Source organism: Acanthopagrus latus, chromosome 1 (assembly GCF_904848185.1).
Source record: "Acanthopagrus latus isolate v.2019 chromosome 1, fAcaLat1.1, whole genome shotgun sequence".
Lineage (NCBI taxonomy): Eukaryota > Metazoa > Chordata > Actinopteri > Spariformes > Sparidae > Acanthopagrus > Acanthopagrus latus.
In genome coordinates, this window is record NC_051039.1 from 25,007,274 (window position 1) to 25,028,170 (window position 20,897).

Consider the following 20,897-nt stretch of genomic DNA (forward strand, 5'->3'; position numbering starts at 1 on the left):
TAAGAATATGTATTTCACCACAGGTGTAAGTTGCCAGAAAATCTAGAAAATGGGGTGAATGAAAAAGGAACATGGAACATGAATCAAAGATGAAGCATAAATCTCTTCGCAGTAAAGAAACAAATATCATGCTTATGAAAAATTATTGAAAGTGCAATAACCAATTTCACTACAGTGTGCTTCTACCAAAGTGAGACCTTTGCTTGTCTTATGTTTTCTTAAAACTATGAAGGCCGGCGTTTCAGCAGAATGTGACATCCTCTTGCACATGTGAGCTGGTGCAGTGATGAAAGCTGCTAACGTCAGTGATATATCTTCATTTTCTGGTCCTCCCCAGGTCTGTTTTAAGAGCGGTTACAGTGATGACGAGATCGAAGAGCCCTCACGACTTTAAACCACTCCCTCCACCTGCCTCCTCCTCCCCGCCCTTCGCCGCTGAACTTCACCACAAACTCCAACCGAGCGCAAATCTTAGGAACTCAGTGAATGTTGACCTGTATTTATGAGCTGTATTAAAAGTGTATTATAATTAAAGAAAAAAGTATGAGTTTAAAGATTTTGTACATTTGTACTTGAATTTATGTCTAGATGTATATTTTCACTAAAGGTTGTATTGTACAAAAAGCCATAAAAGTACCACTTGAATGCATACATTACATTTTTATTTCCTGTTTATTTTTCTTTTGGAATGAGTTTGGATAATGTGTCTTGGGGAGTTTTTTTAAGAAGCACAGTACCAGTAGTCTTTTTATTTTTCTCAATGTAGCATAAGGCCTTTTTTGTTTTTATATGTGCTGTATGTTTGTCATTGATTTGGCCAACGTGACGTGTTGTTAGCACATCAGATCCAACCGGTCCAACCAAATTAACCCTTAGCCTCTGCACCCCTCAAGGCTCTGGTAGATCTGAACAATGCGCATAGATCCAAACAACATGGGGGGGGGGGGGAATAAATCCAGTCTAATTTTGCTATGTTGATGCCATGCTGCTAAAGCCTTCCCATGTGTTTCCCAGATCTCCACCTGCCCCCTTTTGACTTAAGTTGGTTTTGGAAGTGATAATCCAGGTCCTTCCCTGAGCCCCTGACTAGATGGCATGTGAAGTGAACAGCATTCTTGGTGCCTGTACCAACTCGATTAAGCAGAGATGGCATGGATTTGTTTCTGACAATCTTTTAGTCAGCATGTGCAACAATAAGAATCTTTTAGAATATGACGGAACTATTAGAGGCTTTTTCCCCATTAAAAAAACGGCCTGATAATTATCATTCCTAGAGCTCTCCAAAAATCTCTCATCATCTACAAAAGGCTCAGAACATTAATTTAAAATCCCAGACTGCGTTTCCAACGGGAGCACAGCTGGTAAGTCTGTTACATTATTCACTCAGGCAAATTTTGTCTCATCTCTTTTTCCTGCTTTTTTGGTCTACTACCTGGCTTTTCTTTGTTTTATATTTCCCTGATGTGTCCAGTTGTTATATATCATGTGCGAAGCTAAAATCCTTTCCTTTTAAATACCAAAATGAATTACCACCCATGTTTTTTAGTATACCAGAAAGCCTAGGACAGGTTGACTGGAGAATTATTTGGAACATAGAGACTGATGATGATGATGATGATGGGACTGTATCGGAGATCTGACCTGCAGCTGACAAGGGCTTCATCTAGATAACAAATTGCTGTTGCATCGAGCTAACTTCCATTGATTCAGCTGTCAGCAGCCATTAGCCTCTGTGCTGAGTCAAGATACAGCCTGCTTTGGCCTCTGTGCCTGTTGATCACAGATAGTGTGGTGCCTGACTGCCACACATTCTGCTAGTAGACCTTCAGTTTAGATCGCGTGGCTTTAGCTGTTTGTACTAGATGAAAATAACATTTCTTAGTCGTATCAACGCCCACCTTTAACTCTGACTTGGGACAGTTGCTTGTGTGTACGTAGACGGGGAGAAATGTGCGGAATTGTGGTTAAAATTCCCGCCTGCGGAGTTCCCATCATCCGTGTACAGTCTGTGTAGATTGTACTCTCGACCATTTTCAGAACGGCAGTTGTTGTGCACTTTCTGTTTCATCGTACAAGTGTTTCCTTCCAAGTTAACCGATCACGAACAAATGCATCTTCTGTTATGTGTTCTCATCAGAATTCATCATGTTCAATGTTTGTTTGTTCTCATGAGCATTTTCAGAGGCATTTGAAGCCATTTTGCTTTTGAGGCAGTTGCTGTTTACTCCCCAACACCTGTTTTAATGCTGTGAATACCCAATCTGGACATGTTAGCTTTGTCTGTGTGTGCGTATATATTACACTGTATGCAAATGCAGCTTTTGTTCAACCTGATGCATTTGAAGTACAACAATACAGTAGTTCTAGATCATGTCAGGACATGAATGTCAAGTGAATTTCAAACCTATTTGAGACATTTGAAATGGTACGCATTGATATAATTCCCCATCGCGTTAACTAACCCTCTCTTGGAGAGGAGGCTTGTTTAAAAAATGTTGTCCCCTGTTGCACATTCCATTATCAAAAATCAGGAATCGAACGTGTGCATCTTGCTGTTGCTGGCTTGTCGTCACTTGAGTTTCTGAGTGTCTTTTTTTTTTTTTTTTTTTCGCTCTCAGGCACATTTTGAAGCTGATTTCTCTTGCCTATGTAGATTTTAGCCTTTTAGCTCTTTAGCCTAAAAAACCCTTGTAAATGATGTATTTCTAACATGTAACTCTAAGCTCTAACACACATTCACTCACTCACACAGGGAAACTAAACCGTTTGCCACCCATGCCTCTGTCATTGTTTGAACTTTACTCTCATGCCATCCATACAGCAGTAAAGAAATTTCTGTTTAGTTTCATTGCACTATGGTATGTTTTGACAATGACTATAGGAAGTGTCTTTAACTTTTTTGCCAATGATACCAAAAGCAACATTAAGTAAATCCAACTTGTTTTGTTATCTGAACAATTTACTGAAGAAAGACTGTCAGCCTTTATCGTATGTGCCAATTACCAACTTAAGTTGTGACATCCCGCCTTTTTTCAACCTCTTTATCATTCCGTCCATCCTGAGAGAAATTCCTTCACATAAAGGAACTTTAAACAGCTCAACAGTTTTGAATGTCCGCACTAAGTGCATTGTAATGCCTGTTTTAAAAAGAAATACATATGTTTTATTACTCAAGCATGTATCGGTTTGTAATACTTCAGGTTCCTTGTATATGTAAATGATGACCTTCTAGTGCCAACATATCTCACTGGTATCTGAGGACAACTTTATAAATGGCAAGGTGACCAGCTGAGTTGGCCCCGTCTGAATACACGACAAGCATTCCTTCTCTCCTGCCTTCCCCCAAGGTGGTGATGGTGAGTCCTCCCCTGAAAAGAGGGATGGCGCTCACCGGCAACGTTTAGAAGTGAGAGATCCTCAGTTCCTTGATGTCACTTGAGTCTAGTTGGGGGATAATTGACTGGAGGTTTTCTGGGGTTTCACACCCCTCAGTCCAGATATGTCAGATAAGTGATATTTTCAAGGAAGGGAGGAATGACAAATGCATTATTGGTATTCAAACGGTGCCTGGGACTTCTTGATTTTTCTTCTTTTTTGTATCTGTACAGTCATGTCGTTCAACCACTGCAGTCATTGTTAATTCTTGTACAAGTTGTATCACTGGTTGTTGTACCATATCTGACATTTGTAATTATGAAATAATACACTGCCATTTGTATAAAAACACTTGTCTTGAATCATTTGTGTCAGATTAATTTTGTTTAGAAATAAATGGGCATAGCAGGGAGAAAATACACCAGAAAATAAACATAGTCAAATAGTGTCATGCTGCTAAGACCTATAACATGACCAAGCCATAATATACATATGCACTAGCGGCATTAGAAGGCATTTGCTGCAGGTGGGATTTCTTTAAAGCTCTCTTTACTAGATCCTGCACCCACCTTGAAGGAATATATTACAAAAAAAGTTATAGATTTATTCCTGTTGGGCGGTCTCCTCCGCCATTCATTCTCTGCTTCTTCCACCAAGTCAAAGATAATGAATATTTTTAAACTACAGTGTAACTCTGCATGTCAAAGTGAGAACCCGATAACTTAGATTTCCATCCACGTGTTTTTCTTCTTGATCTGACTCACAGGAAGGCTCTTCTACCCTCCTCAATGTGACGCCTCCCTATCATCTTCCGTGGCGCATGGAAAAAAGGGTTGCACAAATATGTTTTCACAATCTGGATCTCAAAGGTCCCGTGACAGCAACAACAACAAAAGAAAAAAAGCCGCAGCCACTCATTGGATCTTTCTCTTGTCACTCAACATGAACCCGCCATCTGATTGGCCACTGACTTTGCACCCTGTCCTTTCTGTCAAGCGCTCACATATGCCACTTCCTGGTTTGATTTTGTCGGGGGAACGCAACGCTGCATCAAAGATGGCTTATTATCAACAGACAATTTCTTCATTTAGGAATAGCATTGTGAAAGACTAGGAGATATCTTGCACGAAAAGAAGGCGGAGAGCCGGTGGTAGTTGTCACGAGCAGTGTTAGCACTCTCGTCGCACTACGCACCGCTTGCTCTCTCCGTGCGCTAACTTGTCCCCACTGTGTTAGCTAGTTAGCTCCTATAGTAAATATTAGCTAGCAAAGCTAGCTTGCTTACTGTTGGTTGCTAAAATGGCCACCATGGAGAAACTGATGAAGGCCTTTGAGTCTCTGAAGTCATTCCAGCAGCAACAGGGACCACCAACCGCCGAGGAGCTTGTCCAGAGGCAGTGAGTAGATATCTGTCTAAGGTAGATTGCATGGCAGGCGAACAGCCGCTGAGCTAAACAGGTAGCTAAGCTAGCCAGCTAACGTTTGTGCCCGTTAATGTGACCAAGGTTTAATAGCTGGCTTTGAAGCTAGTAACGCTAATATGAGAGCTACGAGGGTCCAAGCTGTGATATTTAGACTTCTCCGATATTATACATTTATTACGAAATTGCACCAATGCTCGGCGAGGTTTGTTCGCCTGACATTATCCACATTTGAATGTCAGACAGGAATATTTTCTAGGGTCAGTCAGGCTGAATGATGGCTGACGTTAAAGGCAACCGCAAATTGAAGCCCACGCACCTGCTAAAAGGGTCAGAGAGCAATTAAGGGGTTCAGAGAGAAGAATAAAGATGATCTCCAAAGATCTTTAGAGAAAGCCAGGTCACCATTAAGCGTAACAATTTGTAGTTATTTGCACAGACAAGTAGACATAACTACTTTTGCTGATGACCAGGTGCATTAGTGTAGTAGCCTCCTGGAATGACGTAATTTACACCTGTCCTTGTGTCCCTGGTGCTCTACATATCAGCCTCGTTTTTATGTGCCCCTGTTCAAGGAACCGAGCTTTGTCATTTAAAAACACCCTCACCAATGACAGTGCTACAGTGCACTCCTTTTCAAATATATTATTGTGCCCAGTAAATCATTTTAAAAAAAAAGATCAGTCAAGTTATTATGGTGTTCATATATGTCAAAGTCCCCAGAAATGTCTGTTTTCACCTGTTGTCAGCAATATACTCTGTAATGGATTGTTTTCTCCTGATTAACATACGTTATAACCAACTTCTAAGGTCTTTTATATTGTAAGGCAGGGTACTCTAATGTCAAAAATGAAATGTCATTAATCATGTTTTAATTTTGTCGAATGAGTATCAACTTCTACTCATGATTAGATGTAGAAGCACTATGTTTAAATTTGGTGAGCCAACAAGGACTTAAAGTAGCTTAGGAGAAAGCCAGCTCTCTCCCAGAATGCTCCTGGAAAGCAGCTGAGGTGCCTGGCTTCTAAAACTACACCTGCTTTGCTCCAATATGATTATCACGCTTAGTATATACAAAAATTAACGTGAAAGTTGGATAAAATCCTAACTGGCATGCATTGTGTTATGATCACAGGGGATAATTTTATTTCTGAGGAGTGTGCCATGTTGAGAACTTGTGCTGTTATGCTTCCATAATGATTGTAGTGTTTAGAGGGTTCATACAAGGAGGTCACAAGATTTTATCAAGTATGTAGCCATAGAGAACATTGCTACTTATCTACAAAGGACATAATTTGAGGAAGCTACATAACAAATATTAATCTTTCAACTCTACATCCTCAGCTTGTTATGATGGCATAATGGTGATTACATATGTTTTGCAAATGTAATCACTGATGGAGTAAATTATGAAATATATATGCAGTCCCCCTTAGTTATTTCATAAAGACGCAGAGATATTGACATGAGTCTCAACGGAACTGCCCTGACAATTCAAAAGGACTTTTCTCCCATTTGATCAAGACAGATTTATCTGGACTTTTAGTCTACACTGTCATTCTTTTCATGTCCCCATGAGACTCTCTTAAGTCTTTTCAGTGATCTCTACAGTGTGACCAGTGTTGCAGTGTTTTATATGGTGGCACTAGTGTTAAGTCTTCCATCCATTCTGTTGTTTGGCTATTAAGAGATTTACCATAATTAAGATTACTGCTTAGAGATAGAATGAAATCAGGCAGTTGAATTCAACGGAGGTGCTGCCTCAGTCTCTGAACACAACAATTGTCTCGCTGTCTCTTTCCGTTTAATTGTGCTACTTCTTGCCATCTGTCCCCTCTTTTAGTCATCATCTTTCTTCTTTCACAGGAAAAAAGAACAGGCTACCACAAAGAAGGACAGGGTCACCCACTGCCTGACAATATGTGAAAACATTGTGGCTCAGTCTCTAAGGTAGGCCTTGCTGGTAACTTCACATTTAATAAAGTGCATGATAAAATGACCAGTGGTTAACAAAGTTTGATTTGGGTTGCATTGAGACGGCATAAAATGCACCCAGTTCTGATTAGTATTTTATTTTGGTATTGCCTGGTCTGAACAGAACAGATGGCATATTTTGATAGTTTATAATTTGAATTTTGCATATTTTGCTAGAATAGCCTGATCTAGTACATTTTTTCTGTTCCATGACATGCTATTATAAATCCATGAAGTCTCATACCATCTCATTAAATCTGCTTAGCCACTCCAGGACTAATCTCTGTGTGTGTGTGTGCGTGAGAGAGCGAGAGGTAAATGCAGGATTTCAGGATAGCCTGTGGAAAGCGTGTAATACAGCTGAGCAGAAGAATGTCAGTTTTGTGGGCATGTTCCTTTCAGTGTTTCATGTTCAAACAATTCAGAATAATTTGATAAAAATATTTTCAAACAATAATAATAATTAGAAGAATAAGTTGGTTAAACATTTATATGTGTAATGACATTTGCCTCATTTTCTTCTCTATGGTCCTGGGAATAGAACATCTCCAGAGTTTCAGAAACTGCTTGGCATCGCCATGGAGATGTTCCTGCTCTGCAGTGACGACAGTGAATCAGATGTCCGGATGGTAGCGGACGAGTGCCTGAACAAAATCATCAAAGTGAGCAGGACCCTGTATTTGTCCAGCTAGGCTTTTCATGTTGTCTTTCCTTTGGGTTAAATGATAGGCCAAAGAGTTGATCATCAGTTAACTGTCAGTTGGTACACAGTGAGCATATGGTACGCTCACAGAGTAATGAGCGTAGATTTGGGTTTGCTTGATGTGGCCAGACGTGTTCTCACCAACTGAAAAATCCGAGATTATAAGTAAACTTGTACAAATATACTGTGCATCAAACCATTATTTCTGTTGTTTAATTTTAAGTCAGTTTAAGTTCTTAAATCAGCCATATTGTTCAGCATGTTGATAAAGTAAGATGTTTATTTTCAGGCGCTGATGGACTCCAATCTGCCCAGACTTCAGCTAGAGCTGTACAAAGAAATTAAAAAGGTAATTACATATACAGTATTCCTGAATTGATAGTGTCTTGTGGTAGTAGAAATGGTGATGTTAATGTGTGCGTGTGTATGTGTCTGTAGAACGGTGCCTCTCGGAGTCTGAGGGCAGCTTTGTGGAGGTTTGCTGAGCTTGCCCACCTCATCAGACCACAGAAATGCAGGTATACACACTAAAGCCCGAAAATTATGGTGCATTGTAAATTGATGAAGCAGTTAAAGTTATTCACGTATGGTTGATTCTTAACATTGCATGCTTTACAGTCAAAAGTTTTTTTAAGTGCCTCTTGTTTGTTCTGTTTGCATTCTGATACCTCCCTCCACCTCTTGTGGTCCAGACCCTACCTGGTCAACCTGTTACCATGCCTCGCCAGAATAACCAAGCGACAGGAGGAGACCGTACAGGAGACGCTGGCCGCTGCAATGCCCAAAATCATGGCCGCTTTGGGACACTTTGCCAATGATGGCGAGATCAAGGTATCAATACAGGGCAGGAACATTGAAATTGTTGAGTATGTTATTTTGGGCACAGTATTGTATACTTGTATTCAAGTAGTTCAAGTAGTCTTGCTCCTTCTTTTGTCTTGGGGAACCTGGTGTTTCTTCTAAGTTTGAGTTAGTTTACCTGGAAGTCATCACTAAAACGAGCTGAAAGGAGGTTTTCTTTTTCAAAAGTTTATATTTTCCATCTTGGTTCCATAAGCATTTCATTCTCGAAGCCTGCTCCTTTTTTAGCACTGTCAGTATTCTGCACAGGACACCACCACTTGTATGAGTTTGCTTTCATCTTAGTCCAACTATTTTGGTCCCAGGTGCTACTGAAGTCATTTGTGGCTAACCTGAAGTCCAGCTCCCCCACCATCAGACGGACAGCAGCCAGCTCAGCGGTCAGCGTTTGCCAACACTCAAGACGCACCAGCTACTTCTACACCTGGCTCCTTAATGTCCTGCTGGGTAGGACACACAAAGACCCACACATACTGGATGTGCACCTTCTTACCTTCGTATTTTTTAACTAGCATTAAACGTAATGGTTAAAATGCTAGTTTGATATCAAACTGCCTTTAGCTTCAGTACCCTGAACAAAGAAACACACACCCTGACCATCTATCCTTCCTTTAGGTCTGCTTGTTCCAGTGGATGAGGAGCACCCTAGCCACCTAATTCTGGGGGTGCTATTAACCCTCCGCTACCTGATGCCTCTGCTGCAGCAGCAGGTCAACACCACCAGCCTCAAAGGAAGCTTTGGAGTCATGAGGAAGGAGGCTGATGTACAGCCAACACCTGAGCAACTACTACAGGTGGAGAGAAGAAAGCAATTTTTCATGGGTGTTTTGCGTGTTTTAAGATCTTGCACTAAATTGTTTTTATGTGTTTGTCTGAAGGTGTATGAGCTGACCCTACACTACACTCAGCATTGGGATCACAATGTGGTCACAGCAGCTCTGGAGCTCCTGCAGCAGATGTTCAGGACTCCCCCACCGGAGCTTCTGCACATGCTCATCACTGCCGGCAGCATTCAGCACGCCGCAGTATTTCGCCAGGACACTGAGAGCCGCGCACGCTCCAGTAGCATCCTCGAGCTCATCGGTAAACATGCCTTTTATACCATGTCATGTGAGCTCAGAAGTACTGTTAACATTCACTTGGCACTTAGGATGCCAGCCTATGTTCTTCAGGCAGGTTTTTAACTCATTAACCCTTACTGACTGACTTTGCCAGGTTATTAGTCGACCCAAACTGTGTGGTTGCTCTGCTCTAGTTTCTGCTTTGGTCTGTGTTTGTGGCCTTTTTCTTTGCTTGCTAACTCATTCTCTGTGTCTAAATTATTGTTGTGTTTCCTACGAGTCTTTCTGAGCTTTTGCGGCTTTACTCCGCCTCACCTCCTGTTTCTACTTCCTTTTTCCTGCCATTTGCAGCGGGGGGAGGGTCTTCCTGCAGTCCACTCCTTCTCAGGAAACAGAGAGGTGACTTGTCTATTTATCTCCTCTGCTCACCTCTACCCTCTTACTGATGTTGTCAGGGTTTGGGCAAGTTTACCTCTGACTGAGTCACTCTGTGATTGATTATCTTTTAAATGTATAATATGTCATTAAAAATGCACAGTATTTGGTATTTGATATACATATTGAAGGAAAGAGTCTGTTGTCTTTCATGCACTCAGAGTTGAATTTGCACCACCCAGGTTTAAGTCTCTTTCCCCCTCTTTAGTTCATGTTGGTGCTGATGGTTGTTGACACAGAACTGTTTTTTCCAGGTAAAATGCTTTCTGGGGAGGAAGATGGTTTAGAGGATGATGCTGAAAGGACAGATGTCACTACTGGTGCTTTCACAGGTGAGATGCACTCACCAGAATGCAGATTGTAATGTGTGACAGATTTGCTATGATACTTAAAACTACATAGCGAAATACTGATTCAGCAGTAAAAAAAAAAATCTGCTTTTCATCAGCGTCTGTGGTAGGTGCAGATGGCTCCACTGCAGCCCAGGTGGATATCATCACCGAGCAGCCCCGATCCTCCCAGCACACCCTGCAACCCGGCGACTCTGTGGACCTCAGTGCCTCCTCAGAGCAGGGCGGTGGTGGAGGCGGGACATCTGCATCAGACACTCCTGAGTCACCTAACGACAACGAGGAGGAAATGCTGAGTCGGAGCTCCAGTGGAGGGGCCAACATTACTCCAGAAACGGCTGACTACACCACGCCTGAGAATGCCACACCGGAGGGAGGGCCCTTAGGAGAAGGCGGGACTCTGCTCAGCACTAATGATCGATCGTTTCCACCAAGTGACTCCTCCCAGACCACCACGGAGGGACCAGACTCAGCTGTCACCCCTTCGGACGTAGCAGAACTGGTCAGTGTGTCTGTGTGGGCATGAGAGTAATTTGGTTGAAGAGCTTGAACATACAATACTTTACTAAGTGTATGTGTTGGTGTGAAATATAGAGGACAGTGTGCCTCCCTAGACACTGAGAGACTTAATTACTAAGTAATGCTTTTATTAACTATGAACCCTAACGTCCCTACTGGCATAGTTTTTGTACAGTTGGCAGGTGTAGTGCGGCAGAAAGAAAATGGCTCCTACATGAAAGTGCTCACAATGAGGTCTGTGGGATATCTTCAGTAACTCATGACTTGAGTTTTTCAACAAGCATGCCATGAACCATTTCCCAAATCACATTATAATGCTTTCACCTTTCTGTCCTAACTGATAGACAGCCATTAGCTTAAGCTTATGTTGTACAATATTAAAATCAACATATTATGACAGTACGGTGATTTACAAAAATGACTGATAGTCCCTTTTGGGTATAATATGAAAATAAAAATATAGTACCCCTATTAGAACTTGTACAATGATGAATATTATATGCAAGTATAAACAGTCACAGAGAAAGGTTGCTGGTCTTGTTATGGCTGTTCATTACAGGCCCAGTGTACGGTGTGATCCAAAAGATTTGGTAACTTGTGGCAATTGATGTATGATATTCAGCATGTTAGTTCAGACATGGAGTAAAAAGTGCTGATATGGCCAGTTTTCACATACTGCATGTGTTGATGAAATTTTGTTGATCTGATTAGCCCAGGTGAGGAAGGTGATTCAGGATACGTGTCAAGTTTGATTGAGGAGAGCACAGCTCAACAGTACATGTAGTAACACAGTGCAATAATGCCAGTTCTGAATCACACTTCCCGGTCTTTAACTATTTAACCTGCTACAGAAAAATCTGTGGAGATGTGCTTAGTTAAGTCATGTTGCATTTAATGGGAGAATATGGAGTTTGGTCTGTCGTGGCACCAGTGCGTCTCTCCTATGAAGGTTTAGATGCCGGATAAACAGAATGTGACCTTGGTTGTCTGGGAGGTAGTACCATATCTCTGCAGCTGCTCAAAACAATCTTCCAGTCTGTAAACACAAAAGCCTTAATGATTATAAAGTGTATACACACAATTATAACTAGGTATCTACGAGACTTAACATATGGAAATTTATTGACGTTGTAGTGCATATATAGTATATTATTTGCCCATTGAAATTCAGATGTGATATCACAGATGTTGTTGAATCATTTTGGTGTTGGGGAGGCAGCTCATGTTATCCTGCTCAGCTCCAGAGACCTTATGGTTTGAGTCCGTCCATTCTAATAGTTCTGCCTCTATGGTCTCGCCCCCTCTCCTTCATCCTTCTCCTCACTTCATCATAGTCGCGCATTCCATTGCCGCGGGTGATTGAGCTGCCCCCACCCTCGCCAACTCCCACTGAGGGTCCCGATGCCACAGACAGCGACTACACTGCTTCTTCTTCGTCCTCTTCTTTCTCTTTCTCCTCTTCTTCCTCTTTCTATGCCACCTCCTCCTCTAGCACTAGTGAAAAGGTCAGCCAATTGGAGACTTTGAACAGATCGGCAGAGGGGCTTGCTTGTCTGGAAACGTTTGGCTTTCCTCATTCTTTCTCCTTTCGTTCGCTTGTTCATCACAACCCAGAATGCACAGAATCTGCCCTGCTTTTTGCTACTTTTCCCCTCTTGTTGTCATTGAAAGTACATTATGCTCCTTCCTTTTCCCCATTTTCAGTGATTCCCTCTAAAACATGAGATGTTTTTGAAAGACCTTTGTCACAACAAGCAACCCCAACATCCCCTGTTGATGGCTTGAAGTGAAGAGTTCAAAGTAGAAGCATGAAGGAGATCTGTACCTTCAGATTTGGTTTCATCTACCTTTGAAAAGGGAATTTGACAGGCTTTTGTTCCAGCAGTGGGCCAAACCTGGAGAAATCATTATTTCGGATTCTTTGTTTAATAGCTCTGTTGGGAGGAAACTAGTTCTTTATAAAATGTTGTGTGTATCTAATATGGATAACCAGTGAAAAAATTTACTTCCATGTTGAGTGATTTGGATCAAAAGCTTGCTCTTCCCCAGGTGGATTATGGCATCCAAAGTTGTTGAGTTCTCAAGCCTGTGCTTTTTCTTGTGTATGTGTGTAGTTGATTTGCTGTGAATTGCGTTGACCCAAGCATGCAAGATGGGTAGAGCTCAAAGGGGAATGTTTGTTTGACTTGCAGTTTTAGTTGTGGTTGTTATGTTCTCTGTTTGTCCTCGATCCAGCAAATCCAACTCAAAAATGAATAAGTCAGGACTCCTCAGGTATCCTTTGCATGCAGATTGTTTGTGTTTCTGCACAGTCCATTTTGTTCCCCTCTCGAGATGTTTGCTCTGTGTTTCTGTGCCTAAGGTGCTGGATGGCAGTGAGAGCCAGTACTCTGGTATGCAGATTGGAACACTACAGGATGAGGAAGATGAAGGAGCAGCACCTCCCACCCAAGAAGAACCCCCAGAGCCATTCCTGCAGTCAGCACTGGGTATGTTTGTGTACACACGCAAGCACAGAAAAACACTGGTTTAGACTGGAGGCAGTGCTCTGTTTATTGATCCAAAACTTTGATCAAGCTCATTGTTTCTATGTGCAGCTCTGAGCAAGCCTCATCTCTTTGAAGGCCGAGGTCACAACCGGCAGGGTTCAGACAGCAGTGTGGACCGCTTCATACCAAAGGACGAACCTGCTGAACCCGAACCTGACAACAAGGTAAAGACACTTGCATGCAAACACAGCCATTCTGGTATATTGGACCTGAAGCTAAATGGAGCAAAAAATATAGCATGTTTCTGTGTCTAACTCAGCTGCCTGCTTTTCAGCCATCACGGATAAAGGGTCCAATTGGACACTACACAGACCAGGGGGCGGAGCCGCTGGTGCACTGTGTACGGCTTCTTGCTGCGTCCTTCCTGCTGACAGGACAAAAGCGTGGTGAGTGTTACCAAATGATCATATTATACCAAAGATCTGGTTAAAAACATGTTATCCTACCTGCCTACAGAGAGAATGATTTAGTCTTAACTAAACACAAGACCAGTGCCTGAGAAACCAATTTTCCTTATTTCAAACAGTACAGATATTTATTGGTTGGTTTGATCCATTCAAGAAATGTCTATAATGAAAGTTGTAACTTAACTTAAAAGTGACAGATGTTCATAAGGGTAACTAATAATTACTAATTTGACACTACAGTAATACAAAAACCTTGATCTTATCATTATCTTGTTACAATTTTTTTTTTTACAAGATTTAGAGACACACAACCTCAATACAGTATTTTTGATTGTTTATCTGGTGTCTTTCTTGTTGAAGCTGACATCATTGTGTGAGCATGTCAATCTTTCATATACAATTTTTTGTCCAGGTCTGATCCCTGACAAAGAGGTGCGAGTGAGTGTGAAGGCTCTGGCCGTCAGCTGTGTCGGGGCGGCAGCAGCGCTGCATCCTGAAGCCTTCTTTAATTCCCTCTACCTGGAGCCGCTGGACGGCATTCCAGTAGAAGGTAGGGACATGAAAGAAAAAGGGGTCATTCCATACCAACTTACATCGGACCTCCCAGTTCTAGTCATTGGATTTACAGGTTTTTACAATATATTTTTGTTCTGTTCTGAAAGATAGGTGAGTGGTTATTGACCGACTCAGTGATAAAACACAATGCTATTTATATGATGCGTAAAGACGTCAGTACTTAACAAAGGGCTTATTTGAAGCAAGGGTTTATTAACAAAACTAATATTGCAATAATCATCACTCACTTCATGCCACTGAGTCAAATGGTTTTACAAGAAGTGTAATAGAGCAGCACACCAACACACCTGATTCAAATGATAAGCTTGTCATCAGCTCTGCTTGGGCCTGATAACGACCCCTTCATTTGAATCAGGTGTGTAGGGGCTGGGAAACATTGAAAACATGCGGGGCAGGGGGCCACCAGGGCCAAACACTGTTCTGAAGCAACAGAAAAAGTTTCAAAGGGGTTAAACCATCAGCCCTTCACACCTACACAGGTACTTAGTGTGCTTATTAAACTTCTGCTCAGGTTAAAGGTAGGTGGAGCCATGTTGAGATTCATTGGATGTCAGCTGACCGAATTAAGAGGGGAGGGAGATAGTTATCCTGAGAGATGGCCCAATTAGGGAATAAGTGAAATTGCCCGTGTGGGTATACAAAGGCTCTCTGAGATATCACATAATAACTTTTAAATGTGAACCATTGTATTGTGAAGTTGTCATCATATGGCACTATAGATGATAACACTGAAAGTAAAAGTCTGAGGGCTGACAGAATGTAGCTGTTGAGTAATGGATCATTTCTCCAGCATCAGAAAAGTACTACACAGTAGTAGCAATATTTTAAAGTTTCGGTGTGCCTGGGAATCTTTTCTGGTTAAAATGACTTTAATAACACTTATGCTCGTTGTGAATGGTTTTGTTGATCTGTGGTCATCGAAGTTCATTTGAATTGGGAGCAGCTTCACTTGTTGGAAAACATTAAGCCTTTTTCCAGCAGTAGCAGCAGCAGTTTGTAACTCAGTTTGTCGTAGTAGGAAAGGCACAGGTGTTACCAACAACACTAACGAGGGCTCTGTTCTATTCAAGTTTCCTAGTAAGCCAGTACTAGACAGGTATAGTTGATGTTTGACAGCGATCCAGCATCAACTATACCAAAACACTGAAACTGATTGGTTAAACGGAATCCAGCCATCATGAATTTCTTCACCTGTACTTTTCCTATTTTTGTGTCAGAATACTTTTTTGACAAGTACTGCAGATGAATTATCACTCAGTTCCAAAATGCATAAATTGATGACTTCTAACCTCCTGTCTTTGTTTGTCCCCTTGCAGAGCAGCAGTATATCAGTGACATTCTGGGCCTCATTGACCATGGAGACCCCCAGATTAGAGGGGCCACAGCTATCCTCTGTGGAGCCATCATACAGGCAGCACTCACCAAAACACGTTACAACATACACACCTGGCTGGCCAGTGTGCAGAGTGCAACAGGTTGGTGCACGGTTGCTTGTCTCAGTGCTGACTTGTAGAAAGCTTTGATAGTATTTAATGGTTGTCTAATCTGTCCCCCCTGCTGCTCTGCAGGTAATCCTCTGTCCCTGGTGGACTTGGTGCCTTTGCTCCGGAAAACTCTGAAAGATGAATCCTCTGTCACCTGCAAGATGGCCTGCTCTGCAGTGAGGGTAAGATGGATTTGTAGGAGTGTGTCAGTAATCTGTGCTCCATGTGGGATTGTGAGTCTGACTTTATGTGTGTTTCAGCACTGTATCATGACGGTGTGCAGCAGCACCCTGAGTGAGCTTGGCCTGCAGTTGATGATAGACTTGCTTGCTCTGAGGGACTCCTCCTATTGGCTTGTCCGTACTGAGCTCTTGGAGACCCTGGCTGAGATGGACTTCCGGTAGGATCCCCTCTCACTTTTTTTGTCTTTTTACTGGAGCATTTATTTATTTATTTATTTATTTTTTTAATATAAGTGCATCTGTAGACATAAATGCAACATAAATTTACTTGATGAATTAACTGTGATTGCAGATAAATAGATTCTCTCTTTTCTACTTGAAGGTTAGTTAATTTTCTGGAGAGGAAAACGGAGGCTTTGCATAAAGGGGATCATCACTACGCTGGGGTAAGTTCTCCATGCTGTGGCAATGTCAGTCTTAGTTCTCAACTAGAGTTGCTGAGACTGTTGGCTCTAAATCTTCTAAATCCTCTATTTAGCGACTGCGGCTGCAGGAACGAGTCCTGAATGATGTGGTCATCCAGCTGTTGGGAGATGATGACCCCAGAGTCCGGCATGTGGCAGCCTCTGCAGTCAGCAGGTACACCTTCTCTTCTCCCATACTGTTGTCAATGTCACATCTTGGTTATATACTTGATTTTACTGTAGAAAGGCTAAAATGGATTAGATTTCAGTGGAAATGTATTAAAACGGTATTTACATTCTTAAACTGTCTACTCTCTAATGTCTCCCCTCTCATGGAAATTTAACCTGTCCTTGTGCCTTTCTCACAGGCTGGTTTCAAGGCTGTTCTTTGACTGTGACCAGGGTCAAGTGGACCCAGTTGTGGCTATTGCCCGGGACCAGAGCTCAGTGTACTTGCAGCTGCTGATGCACGAGACACAACCCCCCTCCCAGTTCACCGTCAGCACAATCACAAGGTACAGACACACTCTTTTGATGTTGCATCCCATTTGCTCTCAGTTGCATTCTTTTGCTAAGAAATTGTGCTTGAGATTGATGCTCAACTCTTACTTACCTACCATATGTTGTATTGTACAGACTTTTGTACCAGAGCTCTGGTGCTGGCCATCTTAGCTTTGCTACCAAGACTTCTTTTCCATTTGATCAAAACCACATTTTATTTTAAAGTTCAAGTGCTTACAGTTACAAAAGCTTCTTACAAAATTTTACTCTTCTCTGTCTGTCAGGACGTACAGAGGCTTCAACTTGTCCAACACTGTGGCTGATGTCACATTGGAGAATAATTTGTCCCGAGTCGTTACTGCCGTCTCCCATGCTTTCACCTCCTCTACCTCCAGAGCCCTGACTGTGAGCTATCAGACCTGCATAATTCTTTTAGCATGTTATGTTTTTTTAAAAAATATGCCTTAAATGCTTTTCTCTTTGTCTGCAGTTTGGCTGCTGCGAGGCTTTATGCCTCTTGGCTTTAAATTTTCCAGTTTGCACTTGGAGCACAGGCTGGCACTGTGGCTACATTAGCTCAAGCAGCAACTTTTCCTCCCGCTCGAGTCTCAACCGCAGCAGGGGCAGGACTCTCAGGTGTGTGTACTATGTCCTTTGTGAATTAATCCTTTACCTGGACACTTGATGTCATCCTAGGTGCATAATCTGCCACAGAATTTCATGCCAGACATTAAGTGTTGTTGCTCTTCATTTAAATTCCTCTTTATCTTCAGACACACACCCTTCATCTTCTGTCCTTGTCCCTCTGATCTGCAGTATGTCACAGCCCAGCAGCACTGCAGCCTCTTCGACCACTTCCTCATCTGCACCAGACACTGAGCGGAGGACTCTGACAGTGGGAATGGCCAACATGGTCCTCTCCTTACTATCTTCCGCCTGGTTTCCTCTGGACCTGTCCGCACACCAGGATGCACTTTTGCTTTCTGGCAATCTGCTTGCTGGTGGGTAAAATTTTATACAAATGTTACCTGAGCATGCTGTTCATTTTCCAACATTCCAACCAGTCACTTAAACGGTTATTCATTAACCAGTTTCTTAATCCTGTTCCCAGCTGTGGCTCCTAAATGTATGCGGAACCCCTGGGCTGGAGAGGAGGAAGGCAGCAGCAACACGAACACCAGTGGAAGCACAAATAAAATGGAGGAACCCTGGGCAGGACTGTCGGAGCGCACTTTAGTGGCCATGGTGGAGCAGCTCTTCTCTCACCTACTGAAGGTCCTCAACATCTGTGCCCATGTGCTAGATGATACACCCCCTGGGCCAGCGGTTAAGGTCACTATTCAGTCTTTGTGGTGTTTTTAGTTTGGTCAGCTCATAATTTGTTAATACAATAAAAAGATGAATGACAGTCAAATTTGGCTAAGTTCACTTTTTGTACTTGTTCCCTACAATTTAGGCCACCCTCCCCTCCCTGAGCAACACCCCCTCCCTCAGTCCCATCCGGAGAAAAGGCAAGGAGAAAGATGCTGCTGAGCCCAGTGTTGCCCCTATGAGCCCAAAGAAAGGCAATGAGGTCAACACAGGTGTGTACAAAACTGACCATGCTTTAGCACTGGTATGTATATAATTTCTCTGAGGATATTTAATGAGTTCAGTCTTCTTTTTGGGAGCAGGTAGACCAGCAGACAGCACAGGGTCAACAGCCATAAACAAATCTACTACCCTTGGCAGCTTCTACCACCTGCCACCCTACCTCAAGCTCTACGATGTCCTTAAAGCTACGCATGCCAACTACAAGGTCAGAAAATCCATATAGTTTAAACAACTTCCTGACGGAACTTAAGCTAATGTTTTATAAGCCTAAATGGTGGTTGGTGTTATTAATTGTGCTGATCTTCTAGGTGACACTGGACCTCCACAGTAGCCAGGAGAAGTTTGGAGGTTTCCTGCGTTCCACTTTAGATGTTCTGTCTCAGCTCCTGGAGCTGGCCACACTACATGACATCAGCAAGGTCAAGATTAGGTTCTTGATAACTGTCCTGGCTCCACAGAAATTACATTTTGTCACATTCATATAAATCAGTGTATAACCGTTCTTTACATTGACTGTAGTCAGTTGATAGAATAAATGATTTTATTTTTTGACAGTGTGTGGAGGAAATCTTGGGCTACCTGAAGTCCTGCTTCTCCAGAGAACCAACCATGGCTACTGTTTGTGTACAACAGGTCAGTAAGCTGTGTTTGTGTGTCTCATTATGTATAACTTTTTGTTTTGTCAGATTTATTTGTGTGTGTGTGGCAGTCTTAAGGGTTTCAGCACTGAGCAGTGTGCTGCAACAGGTGCGACTCCACACAGAGTGAGACTGGTTCCTGCCGACAGGGCCTGTAAAGGCATCGGGCTCCCTGTGCGATGGTCCCATACATCTTTATACACACCGTCATTAATATACTTGCATGTGCCAAAACAAAGGATGATGCCATCCTCTGCATTGTGTAACGGTGAATATGATTTGCACTGAATTAATTTTAATACAGAAACGCCTCCTGGAAACAAATTGGTAGCATTTTGTTTTTCTGAAAGACTAGCATTAAGTTGCTGGAAATCCAAAGTATCTTACAAGACAACTTACAAGACTATTCGAAAAATACTGTAAATGTAAACAAACATGGACTCCTGACTTTAGAGACTGAAGACTTCTTCTTTCTGTAGCTGTTGAAGACCCTGTTTGGCACAAACCTGGCCTCCCAGTACGAGGGTGTCCTGAGCGGACCCAGCCGATCCCAGGGCAAGGCTCTCCGTCTCGGATCATCCAGCCTGCGACCCGGCCTCTACCACTACTGCTTCATGGCACCGTATACTCACTTCACTCAGGCTCTCGCCGATGCTAGTCTGCGTAACATGGTGCAGGCTGAACAGGAGCAGGACACTTCTGGGTGAGTTGTAGCCACAGCAGGTAGAGACTGACGTTTCTGTTAATGAACACTGTATATGGAAATAAACCTATAACATTACCTAACCTGCCATCATTTTCCACATCTAGATGGTTTGATGTAATGCAAAAAGCTTCGAACCAGCTGAGGTCCAACATTGCAAATGCAACACGCAACAGGGGAGACAAGGTTGGCTTCAATTACTCTGCTGCTTTCTTGAGTTAAAAAATATGGTGATTGAGAAATGCACTGTTTTTCATAAGATTTTAAGTTTATTTGCTTGAGTGAGGTGCTGCTGTCCTAAAAGCAGTGGTCTCATCTTTGTATCTCCAGAATGCCATCCACAACCACATTCGTCTGTTTGAGCCGCTGGTGATCAAAGCTTTAAAGCAGTACACCACCAGCACCTCTGTGGCCCTGCAGAGACAAGTCCTGGACCTGCTCGCCCAGCTTGTGCAGCTCAGAGTCAACTACTGCCTACTGGACTCCGATCAAGTAAAACAAAACTTTACATACAAGCTCTCACATGAGCTCACCTTCATCTTCTGGAGTTTGGCTCGCTCAAAAAACATATTGTGTTTCAGGTGTTCATTGGATTTGTCCTGAAGCAATTTGAGTACATTGAAGTAGGACAGTTCAGGTAAGTTTTCTTCGACAAATTATGCCTCAGGCCTTTCTGAAGTACATGACTTGTGTTGGCTACATAAGTGATTTGTCTGTGAACTTCCACAGAGATTCGGAGGCCATCATTCCCAACATATTCTTCTTCCTGGTGCTGTTGTCTTATGAACGTTACCACTCCAAGCAGATAATCAGCATTCCCAAGATCATCCAGCTGTGTGACGGCATAATGGCGAGTGGAAGGAAGGCTGTCACACATGGTGAGAGGAACGCAAGCAATTAACACTACCACTTGTACATGTTTAACTTCTTTTCTCTCCATTAGATTCAGGAATTTTCCTTCAACCCTAACAGCTGGAGGACCCAGCATGCTTGTTTCCTAATGTTTGTCTTCGGGAGGGGACACTGATTATATCCATGTCTGTTCTTCTGCTTCTGGTAATTGTGGAGATTGAAATTGAGTCTGAAGTAATTATATTTGAC

The 20,897-nt window shown here is 42.5% G+C and overlaps 2 protein-coding genes and 1 non-coding gene across 13 annotated transcripts in view; all 3 read left to right on the top strand.

Annotated features, from left to right (window-relative positions):
* Nucleotides 1-3,724, top strand: part of grk4 (G protein-coupled receptor kinase 4) — a 44,443-nt gene extending 40,719 nt beyond the window's left edge. For both annotated transcript variants that reach the window (XM_037111891.1, XM_037111824.1), the window contains exon 16: nucleotides 338-3,724. Coding sequence is in view for 1 of the 2 variants with exons in the window: in XM_037111824.1 (XP_036967719.1) it covers nucleotides 338-394 (57 nt within the window). In the remaining variant the exon portion in view is untranslated. The remainder of the gene's footprint in view (nucleotides 1-337) is intronic.
* A 645-nt stretch (nucleotides 3,725-4,369) lies between these two features.
* The window catches only part of htt (huntingtin), a 31,676-nt gene continuing 15,148 nt past the window's right edge, over nucleotides 4,370-20,897 (top strand). For 3 of the 10 annotated variants that reach the window (XM_037110213.1, XM_037110770.1, XM_037110842.1), the window contains exons 1-35: nucleotides 4,372-4,772; nucleotides 6,663-6,746; nucleotides 7,300-7,432; nucleotides 7,763-7,822; nucleotides 7,912-7,991; nucleotides 8,166-8,304; nucleotides 8,640-8,781; nucleotides 8,950-9,128; nucleotides 9,213-9,417; nucleotides 9,747-9,794; nucleotides 10,085-10,162; nucleotides 10,279-10,682; nucleotides 13,062-13,188; nucleotides 13,297-13,412; nucleotides 13,523-13,634; nucleotides 14,068-14,205; nucleotides 15,548-15,706; nucleotides 15,800-15,897; nucleotides 15,976-16,115; nucleotides 16,280-16,343; nucleotides 16,436-16,536; nucleotides 16,730-16,876; nucleotides 17,147-17,267; nucleotides 17,353-17,498; nucleotides 17,679-17,863; nucleotides 17,974-18,194; nucleotides 18,319-18,445; nucleotides 18,536-18,660; nucleotides 18,764-18,874; nucleotides 19,011-19,088; nucleotides 19,573-19,796; nucleotides 19,904-19,982; nucleotides 20,127-20,288; nucleotides 20,378-20,433; nucleotides 20,526-20,674. In XM_037110213.1, coding sequence (XP_036966108.1) covers nucleotides 4,675-4,772; nucleotides 6,663-6,746; nucleotides 7,300-7,432; nucleotides 7,763-7,822; nucleotides 7,912-7,991; nucleotides 8,166-8,304; nucleotides 8,640-8,781; nucleotides 8,950-9,128; nucleotides 9,213-9,417; nucleotides 9,747-9,794; nucleotides 10,085-10,162; nucleotides 10,279-10,682; nucleotides 13,062-13,188; nucleotides 13,297-13,412; nucleotides 13,523-13,634; nucleotides 14,068-14,205; nucleotides 15,548-15,706; nucleotides 15,800-15,897; nucleotides 15,976-16,115; nucleotides 16,280-16,343; nucleotides 16,436-16,536; nucleotides 16,730-16,876; nucleotides 17,147-17,267; nucleotides 17,353-17,498; nucleotides 17,679-17,863; nucleotides 17,974-18,194; nucleotides 18,319-18,445; nucleotides 18,536-18,660; nucleotides 18,764-18,874; nucleotides 19,011-19,088; nucleotides 19,573-19,796; nucleotides 19,904-19,982; nucleotides 20,127-20,288; nucleotides 20,378-20,433; nucleotides 20,526-20,674 — 4,636 coding nt within the window. In that variant the 5' untranslated portion in view covers nucleotides 4,372-4,674. Of the gene's footprint in view, nucleotides 4,773-6,662; nucleotides 6,747-7,299; nucleotides 7,433-7,762; nucleotides 7,823-7,911; nucleotides 7,992-8,165; nucleotides 8,305-8,639; nucleotides 8,782-8,949; nucleotides 9,129-9,212; nucleotides 9,418-9,746; nucleotides 9,795-10,084; nucleotides 10,163-10,278; nucleotides 10,683-13,061; nucleotides 13,189-13,296; nucleotides 13,413-13,522; nucleotides 13,635-14,067; nucleotides 14,206-15,547; nucleotides 15,707-15,799; nucleotides 15,898-15,975; nucleotides 16,116-16,279; nucleotides 16,344-16,435; nucleotides 16,537-16,729; nucleotides 16,877-17,146; nucleotides 17,268-17,352; nucleotides 17,499-17,678; nucleotides 17,864-17,973; nucleotides 18,195-18,318; nucleotides 18,446-18,535; nucleotides 18,661-18,763; nucleotides 18,875-19,010; nucleotides 19,089-19,572; nucleotides 19,797-19,903; nucleotides 19,983-20,126; nucleotides 20,289-20,377; nucleotides 20,434-20,525; nucleotides 20,675-20,897 lie in introns of all 10 variants that reach the window. The other 7 variants (XM_037110447.1, XM_037110927.1, XM_037110292.1 and 4 more) reach the window with 6 other exon arrangements.
* LOC119029833 lies at nucleotides 19,158-19,287 on the top strand. Its single transcript, XR_005078106.1, has one exon.